General features: G+C 35.7%; 1 protein-coding gene across 1 annotated transcript; it reads left to right on the top strand.

The window, feature by feature from the left end:
- Positions 1 to 3,000: 3,000 nt before the first annotated feature.
- Positions 3,001 to 6,048, top strand: LOC147555170 (PITH domain-containing protein At3g04780-like). Its single transcript, XM_086663274.1, has 8 exons — positions 3,001 to 3,056; positions 3,159 to 3,245; positions 3,356 to 3,479; positions 4,538 to 4,586; positions 4,669 to 4,726; positions 4,829 to 4,875; positions 4,958 to 5,035; positions 5,766 to 6,048. Exons 1-8 carry the CDS (start codon positions 3,024 to 3,026, stop codon positions 5,809 to 5,811), a joined length of 522 nt encoding a protein of 173 aa, XP_086519400.1. The 5' UTR covers positions 3,001 to 3,023; the 3' UTR covers positions 5,812 to 6,048.
- The last annotated feature ends 3,031 nt before the right edge of the window (positions 6,049 to 9,079 follow it).

The raw sequence follows: 9,079 nt of genomic DNA, 5'->3' as shown, positions 1-9,079 counted from the left end.
GACTTCCAATACTGAGGTTGGGGTTAGCAATGTTGTTGGTTTCAACAGAGTTACATGGGTACTCCTGGGGAGCAAGAGTAAAATGGGGCCAATAAACAAAGGGTAGTTTTAAAGGCGACCTTCAAAGTGTTATCGGTTCCCCCTCAAGTCAAATTTGGGAGGAAATTGCGACAACACTTTGGAGAAGCTTCTTTGAAAGGCCAGTGTTTTGGGGAAATCAACTAAGTTTTCGAGGCAATAAATTTTGGGTGGAAACAAATTTTTTTGTTTCCTCCAAACATCACCCTTTCAGTTTTTTATTCAACTAGAACTCTGGCGACCTCCACCGGATTCCGACGACTTCCACCAATACGCGACCTCCGCCGAATTCTGGTGATAGTTCTTTCTTTTCTTCTCTCTCTCTCTCACGAAAGTTTCGGCGAGGAGGATCTCCCTTCACCGGAAACCAGACGAAGCGTTCCGACAAAGGAAAAACCCCTTCGCCGGAACTGTAACAAAAGAAAAAAAGAGAAGAAAAGAAGAAAAATGGGAAGAGAGAGAGAGAGATGCTGATAGAGGAGAAGAAAGAGAGAGGGGGAGAGAGAAACACGTCCGGAAGTCGCCGCCCATTTTAGGACGCAGCTCCGTTCCGGCGACTTGAGGGGAGTGTGGTTTGAGTTATTTTAGATTTTCACTGTCTTCTCCAGAAACTTTTTTGCTTTCCCCAAAACGTTGACCCTTTGAAATTACCCTTTGAACAAATATGTTGTGCTTTTAATGCTTCCCCCGAATATATATGAGGTTTGGCGAACAGAGAACTCTTCTAGTTTTTCAGTATATTCGGTAAGGGTATCCCTCCCATTTGGAGAATATGAAAAAGGGGTAAGAGGGAAATTTGTTTAACCTTCGACTTCATATTTCCCACTGGGTTAGAACACAGGTAGCTCTTGATTTGGGGGTTTCTGCTATAGCCAAACACGAGGGAAAGATAAAAACGGATTCTGATCCATTTTTCTTAGCAAAATAGATGTGTGATGTGTATGGGGGATTTGTCCAATTTATTCTCTAACCCTTGCATCATTTTGTCATTTTTCAATTTATTGTCTTTTGGGTCTTAGACTCTAGACATGATACATATATATTACCTTTCACTAAAATGAAAAATGTTAAATGACTCGAAAAATAAAGTCGATCACAGATGTATGTAACCGTATGTGACCGCCTCCCTCTGAATGTGCCTTGTTTGGAGAGATGACTTAGAGCCAGCCACATCCGCATTCGCCTGTTATCGGCCCACTTTTTCGAGCCTTTTAATACTTCTACGTCAAAAAGAATGGTTCTAAGATTACCACGGTTCCGATTTTCTTCTCGTTCTCCATTAGGACCAATAAGATGGTTCTAACTTTAGACCGCGTTGCCAAAAAGGGTCAGGTCAACCCGGGTTCTGTCCCGGCTCGGGCTGGGCCTCTATTCTAGGTCCGACGGGCTATCCTCGGCCTGGCCTGGTAAAAGCCCGGATTGAGCCCGTCACTTTTTTTTTTTTTTACCTTTTTTTCCTTTCTTTCTTTAAATAATTATATTCCTATTAAGGTTGTATATTATCTAGAAAATATAAAACATTGAAGTTAGAGAATAATTTTTTTGTAAGTTGTAGAAAATTTTATGTAAACATAAATTCAGGTATGTTCCTAAGTTAGAGAAGAAAGGTTCCCATCGAAAAAGATTTATATCATATGTAAAATTAGATAATCTTTTCCTTTTAAGTTAAAGAATATAAAAAAATTAGGTAAATTCCATAAACATTATTTTTGTTTAAGTTCAACAAAATCTTTTCTTTTTAAGTTAGGGAATTAATTTTGGTCGCGGCTTTGGGGAATAAAGAAAATTCTCCGGGGAATAAATTCTCGAGGGAATCCAGATTTTTTTGAAAGTTCTCGGGGAATAAATTTTATGGGGAATACAAAATACATTTTTATAAAAGTTCTCTTCCATCTCATCTATTCTCTCTGCCACTTCATCTTCTCGCCACCTCATCATCTTCTCCGACGAAGGTCGCCGGCCGGCCAATTTTCCAGCCGGCGACCTTCAAACATAAAAAAAATTAAAATTAAAATTTTTTTTCTCTCTCCTCTCTCTCAAATTTTTTTTTTTTTGTCCTTCCTCTCTCTCTCTCTCTCTAGAACAGATCTAGAGAGAGAGAGTAGATCTTCACGAACAGACCTAGATCTGTTCGTGAAGATCTACTCTCTCTCTAGATCTGTTCTAGAGAGAGAGAGAGAGAGGAAGAAAAAAAAATATTTTGAGAGAGAGGAGAGAGAAAAAAAAATTTAATTTAATTTTTTTTTATGTTTGAAGGTCGTCGGCCGGCGACCTTCACCGGAGAAGATGATGAGATGGCGTGGAGATGAGGTGGTAGAGAGAGGTGATGAGATGGAGGAGAACTCCCAAAAAGTAGAAGTCCCTTAGCAATAAAAAAAAAAAAACATAAAAGTCAAACTTATTTGACTAGTTTTAAGAAAAGTCTTTATTCTCCGGAGAATTTTCTTTATTTCCCAAAGCCGCGGCCTTAATTTTAGGTAAAACTACAGGATCTTTTAGGTAAGTTCTATTTTGTTTTAATTTGTTTTTAGTATTAGGTAAGTAATATTTTCTTTTAGGTATCATTACTTTATTTCGTAAGATCTAATGTTTTTTAAAAATGTAAAATTTCTAATGTTTTGATTTGTTATCTTACAGTTTCATATTTGTAATGTTTTATTTCAATTAAATTTTAAGATTATATACTATTTTAATTTAATTTCATATCTTATAATAATATAACAAAAAGTAAAAGGAAGGCCCAGACCCGGGTTGAGCCCGACCCGGATAAACCCAGCTGGGGCAAGTCCGGTCCCGGGCTGGGCCAGGGGTATAGCCAACCCGGGTTGCTTGGGCCCGGCCCGCAACCTGGCCTGGCCTGTTTGTTTTGAACACCACTACAAATACTACGTTGGTATACTACAAAATTCCATTCCATCTCTCTCTCTGTGCGTGTGTTTTCCACCATGTCTACTGAATCAGCCACTAACCCTCTTAGAGTAAGTAGTAACTAAAACCCTAATTTCTAAATCCCCTAAAACTACTACTTACACAATTTTTTCTTTTCCATTTTCTTAAAATTGGTTTTGGTTAAATTACAGATTGATATAGTTGACTTCATTGATTGGTCTGGAGTAGAATGTCTCAATCAAAATACTTCTCATTCTGTTGTTAATGCTCTTAAAGAAGTAATCTCTTCATCTTCTTCTTCTTCTTCTTCAAATTTGAAGACAACCCATTTTTTCTATTTGAAGTTTAATCAATTAATTGCTTTTGGTGTTTGTTTTGATCTTTTTAGGGTTATAGAGAAGATGAAGGTTTGAATCTAGAGAGTGATGCTGATGAACAACTCTTGATTTATATCCCTTTTACTCAAGTTGTTAAACTTCATTCTTTTCTCATCAATGGACCTGAAGAAGATGGTAACTAAATAATTTGATTTTGATTTTTAACTTTCAATGTGTTTAGGTTTAAATTGTGCAGTAAGTTTGGTAACATTACTTCTTAAAGGATTTAGGTAAAACCCATTTTGAATAAGAACATTCATATAGGAATAGTTGTATATATATGATATTTTATGAAGTAGTTATGGTGAGATTTTATCTCACTTAAGATGCAAATTAGTTGATCAAGATTGTAATTGGGTCAAGAGTCTATTTTGTAGCGATGTGTTATCGATGGTTTGTTGGACATAAGTTGTGGGAGGGTGTGGTGGTTGCTTTATAAGAGTGAGGGAAAGGCAACCTCACCTCCTGGGCTAGTTTTCGAGGTCAATAGGCTCAAGGATACTCAAGGCCAAGGGCAAGAAAGATCCAAAGCCACACACAAATGGTATTTGATCCGAGGTTCAGCAAAGGCGTTCAGGTCTTATTGTGGAGGGGGAAGATAATCTTCCATACCCAATGTGTGAAAGGAAAGATTGTAGGAGTTAGTCCCACATTGGTTGTGATAGGGGGCGAGTTTATAAGTTGAGCTAGCTTTTGGGGCGAGATAGGCTCAAGTCCACTTAAGGGTAAGTAACGCCCAAGACCACACCCACATCATCTTCGTTCATTGTTTGAGTGGTTTTCCAGTTTCCTGTTTGCATTCAGGAGCTGAATTCCCTTCAACTAATTTTAGGTTCAAATAACTTATCTGACCATTCAATTGACGGAACATCTCAATGAAGTGAACTATTGTAGCTATTAGATGGTTTTACGTTTCGTTGGAACTGGATAAGTTTATGAAGTACGTAGACCTGCGTTAAAAATACAAAATGGTGCAATCCCATTAGTTGATTTATCTTTCGAAGTTTTGCTTAATCTATCATTATTTGCTGTGCAATTTGTTTATCTGATTTATAGGTTTAATTTTTGATAGTGATGTATAAATTTCGAGTTTCTTTCTTTAAGACAAGTATCATTATAACTTATTGATTGGATCTACTAAATTGCTTTGTAAGTTCTCACACAGCAATATGACAATATTATACGTTTATCAGGTCCCAGGACTGTGAAATTTTTCGCGAACAAGGAGCACATGGGATTTAGGTTTGCTGTATCATCTCTTGAGGATGCTAAATGATCTTATCGATCCACTGTTTAATTTTTATTAATAATCATGACTTTGCAGCAATGTCAACGACTACCCTCCTAGTGACACAGCTGTTCTAACACCAGATCACCTGAAGGTAAAGTTCTCGCACCTACAAACTAGTAACCTCCGATTTAACAAGATATTGTTTTTTAGTCATGTATGCTAAACAGTTGTTTTTGTTGTATATTTTTTCTAGGGAAAACCAGTTGTTCTGAAGTATGTGAAATTTCAGAATGTTCGAAGGTACGATTGATACTTATCTGTGTTACTCGATTGAACTATCTGGTATACAAGAGATTTTCTGATTGATGTGGACTTGGATTAGCTTGACCATCTTTATTGAGGATAACCAAGATAGCACCGATGTCACAAAAGTTCAGAAGATAGCCCTCTACGGAACGACGTAAGCATATCTAATTTATACTTGGAGATTTTCTTTCATTTCGGCATTTGACAGTGAAAATACGTTCTTTTACTTCTATAATTTAGATTTTAGTAAATTTTATTAAGTCGAAAATTCTACCTCCTATTTTGCAAACTCTATCCTAATTTATTCATTATTTCTTTATTAACCTATCTCTTTAGTAGAGAATGCTACATTAATAAAAAATAGAAAAGTTGGTAGATAGATTATCTAAAACGTATGCGTGGTCGGTAAGTTCTTGGCTATTTTTGACCTAATTATCATAACACGAAATACTTTTTCTGCTTTATTTTCACTCGGTATAACCAAGTTATAGCATCACCTTAGGAACTAATGGTGGTTATGGGATAGTAGAATCTAGAACTTGCTTTCTTGGACAAAAAACACCATTGGAATCAAATAATCTATGTCTATCAGTAGGTACCTGTCGGGATAATCTTGTATAGATTTCAGAACTTCACGATATTAATACAAAGATGGATAACATGAGGATACAATGATAGGTTAAAATGAACTCTTGAACGAGAGTTCTAGGATTCCACTGAAATCTTCTTCTTAGCTTTATGATACTCTTTCGTAATAGCAACTCAAACCCGTCCGTTGATATAGATTAGAAATCGGCAGTTTATCAATTTTCCTTCTTGTTATTTGAATGCTACGATGATTATATGTTTAAACTTTGACCATGATTTTCTTTTGGTGAATACAGGGTGGAAACTACAGATATGAAGGGGCTAAAGAAAATTGAGCACTAACCTCAATTCCTCATTTGAGACAGAAAAAAAAACAACTATACCCCAAACCCCGAGAAGTTCATAGAAGATATAGATGACAATATGAACATCAAATTACATTGGATATTGTCGTTGGTTTTCAGTGCGATATTGTTATTTTTGAATTTCAAATGATTGAAGACAACTAAAATCATATGCCAGTAATTGTACTTGACATGTGGAAACGAATGCAATTTTCTATAGAAAGTACACTTTCTTTAGACGGCTTCTGAAAACTTCATTTATGATTGTATCATAACTCATCAGTATCGACCTAGAGTCGGGGAGTTGGGGGTTAGACAGCAACTTCCCTTCTACCTATAAGGTTAAGGGTGGATGAAATCTATGAAAGGCAACCTCTTATATTTCCAAAGTAACAAATGAAATTTAGATAACTTTAACCACCAAAAAACTATACAAGAATTCAAGAACAAAAGACGAAAATAACATATACCCATTTTCTGATACGCATCAAACAAAATAAAAAAAGTGATGTGTATACTGAAGGCAAGAAAGGCAAGTGTTTGGGCGTACACGAGACGCCTATAGAAAAAGGTCATAAAAAAGCAATTTGGGAGGCGCCTGTAGACGTACCCTACTTCTTGACGCTAAGGACTTCAAAATCATAATGTCTTTTTTCTCTTTTTGTAAATTGACTACGATCTACGATAGTCATTATATTGACATTGATACATCAAAGATGTGATAAGCATGATAAATGATGAATCCAAACTCTTACAAAAAACGGGCCTTTAGCCCAACTAAATTATGGCCTAAAGCCCAACACAACATTATTTATACTCTTAGAAAGATCGGGCTTATATGAAAAAGTAGAAGAATCTGTTATTGATTGCATAAGTACCATAGAGGGTTGAGAAGAAAACTCCAAAAATCCTAATTTGAAGAAGCTCGTATCCATCTCGTTTTCCAAATTCTAATCTTATAATTCAATTAGGGATTTCATTCAAGGTACGTTTCTTGTCGAACAATTTTACTTGAATTCGGTTTTGGGTAGGGCATAAAATATCTTGTCTAATACAATCAGTCCATTTGATCTTCTTCCGGATGAAATTTTTCTAGATACAATATTTTGGGTTTCTTTAGGTCAGTCTGTGGTTAGATACAGTTATTTTTGTAAATTTTGGTTGATTAGTTATTTGTTTTTTTCTTTATCGTATGAATTTAGTTCGTCTAACTTGTTTAAATCTGAATCGTCTGAGTGATAACTTAAATATTCAATCTAAAACAGTCATTTAGGAAAGTCTCACATCATCTGATAAAAATCAGCCTGCTAAAATATGACTCAAGCGGCACATCGAGTTGATTTTGGAGCTGTCATTTTTACGTACCAACTGTCTGGGCCATTTTTTGCTATCTGTATAACCAATTGAGTTCACAAGAAAGTTAGATATTTTATGGGCCGGACTAGAAAATCTTGTACCTCGTATGTGAGTGTATATAACAAAAAAAGGTGAGTGCATTTAAAATTTCTCATACCATCAAAATTTCGCAATAGGTTGCAGCGCCTTTAGAATACTCCTCCCCAATGGGCTGGTTTGCCAATCTAGACTCTAGATCCATCAATTCTCTCAACAAAAAAAAATCCATTAATTCTTCATTGATCAATTGAAAATGTGCAATTGTCCAACCTAAATTACATAAATTTCATCAAAAAAAGAAAACTTCACAAAGAGTGAACTTTATGAAAGGCAAGAGCGGCACCTGTTTGGCCCTATACAGTGCGCCTATAGAAAGAGGTCTCAACAACAATTTGGGAGGCGCCTCTAGAGGTGCCCAACTTTTTGACGCTAAGGAGGATTATAATAACAAAATAAGAATGAGCAGTCATATACTAATATCTTATTAAAGAGCAGAATCCCTTATTGGTTAGTGTTTATTTAGGTTATGTTTCTAGACTTCTACAGTTTCCATATATACCATTAGAACTTCCAAGGTTTTTTAGGGTTTCCCAAAGTTTCCATAAAAACTGAAAAAGTACCTCTATGTATTTCCCATATGTTATACGCACATAGGGAGTGATATTGGAGGAAAACCCAAAGATAGATACTTCAAGAGAAAGCAATGATGTTGATAAAGAGTCCTTCGAAGAAGGTGAAATCAAATAACGAAAACTCGAAGAAAGTGAATCCTTTAGATGTTCTCTCCGATGAAATTTTTCAATACATAATATCGAGGGTTTCTTCAGGTAAGTCTGTGATTAGATGCAGTTGCGTTTGTAAGTCATGGTACAATTCAATCAACCCTCATCTTGATTTCTTTCAATCAAAATGCAAGCCACGTTTGATATTCAAGTCCTTTAAGGAAGAATATATTGGTTACTACTATTTAGGCCAAAATAAAGATAACGACATCTTTTATTTAGAAAAAAATAGTGATGATCATCATGTCATAGGAAAAATTTATAGTAAACATGAAAGACAATTATGTGGTTATTATAATGGTTTAGTTTGTTTACAAATTAGAAAACAGAATATTATAGAGATTTGTAATCCAACTAGACGAGAAATCCTTGCCATTGCCTCTCCTTATCCCAATAGGTATAATTGCTACGGATTTGGGTACGATTCAAAGAGGGACAAATATAAGTTGGTATGTATTACTTATAGTTTAGAGTGCATGGTTTTTACATTAGGAACAGATTCATGGCGAAAAATAACAAGCGTTGTTCCTCGTATGTTATTAGTACTATCAATGGATTATTTTGAGCCGTGGGTTATCGGACTAGAAATAGAAAATTTTGAGCCGTGGAAAATCCATGAGAGGGTATCCGTTTTCTGTAAAGGGTTTCTATACTGGATGGCAGAAGATCATGAAATTGTTTCTTTCGATATACACAACGAGACTTTTCACGTAATTAAGCTTCCACCAATACGTGTCGGTGGTCAACGATATTCTTCACAATCTATTTCTCTAATAGAGTTTAGAGGAAATCTATGCCTTGCATATTTGAAAAAGGAACGGGTCAGAGGTGATTATAGTGGTAAACTTCGCCTGTATACATTGAAAGAAAAAGATAATCAGCAAGTTTGGGTCGAAGAGTTGTTTTCAGTAAACTCAACTTTGCCTCCCTGTTTTATCCAAATTGTGAGCTTTGGTGATGAGATTTTCTTATGTTGGATGAAGAACGATGAGGAATCAGAAATATATAAACTATACAGTTTGCAGACGGGTCTTACAAAAAATGTTAGACGACCTTGTGGTCTTGAACGTACTAATTTTTATGTAGCTA

The sequence above is a fragment of the Eschscholzia californica genome, unplaced genomic scaffold (genome assembly GCF_041429995.1).
Source record: "Eschscholzia californica isolate CP2 unplaced genomic scaffold, dmEscCali1.0.p SCAF_2, whole genome shotgun sequence".
Taxonomy (NCBI): domain Eukaryota; kingdom Viridiplantae; phylum Streptophyta; class Magnoliopsida; order Ranunculales; family Papaveraceae; genus Eschscholzia; species Eschscholzia californica.
Note: the sequence above shows the minus strand (reverse complement) of the source record. Positions and strands in the feature narration are given on the sequence as shown.

Excerpts from the sequence above, each read along its gene's own strand:
- LOC147555170 (XM_086663274.1), top strand. The coding sequence starts at position 3,024 with ATGTCTACTGAATCAGCCACTAACCCTCTTAGA. Across the intron at positions 4,876-4,957 it reads AAATTTCAGAATGTTCGAAG|CTTGACCATCTTTATTGAGG; the intron begins GTACGATTGATA and ends GACTTGGATTAG. Across the intron at positions 5,036-5,765 it reads ATAGCCCTCTACGGAACGAC|GGTGGAAACTACAGATATGA; the intron begins GTAAGCATATCT and ends TGGTGAATACAG.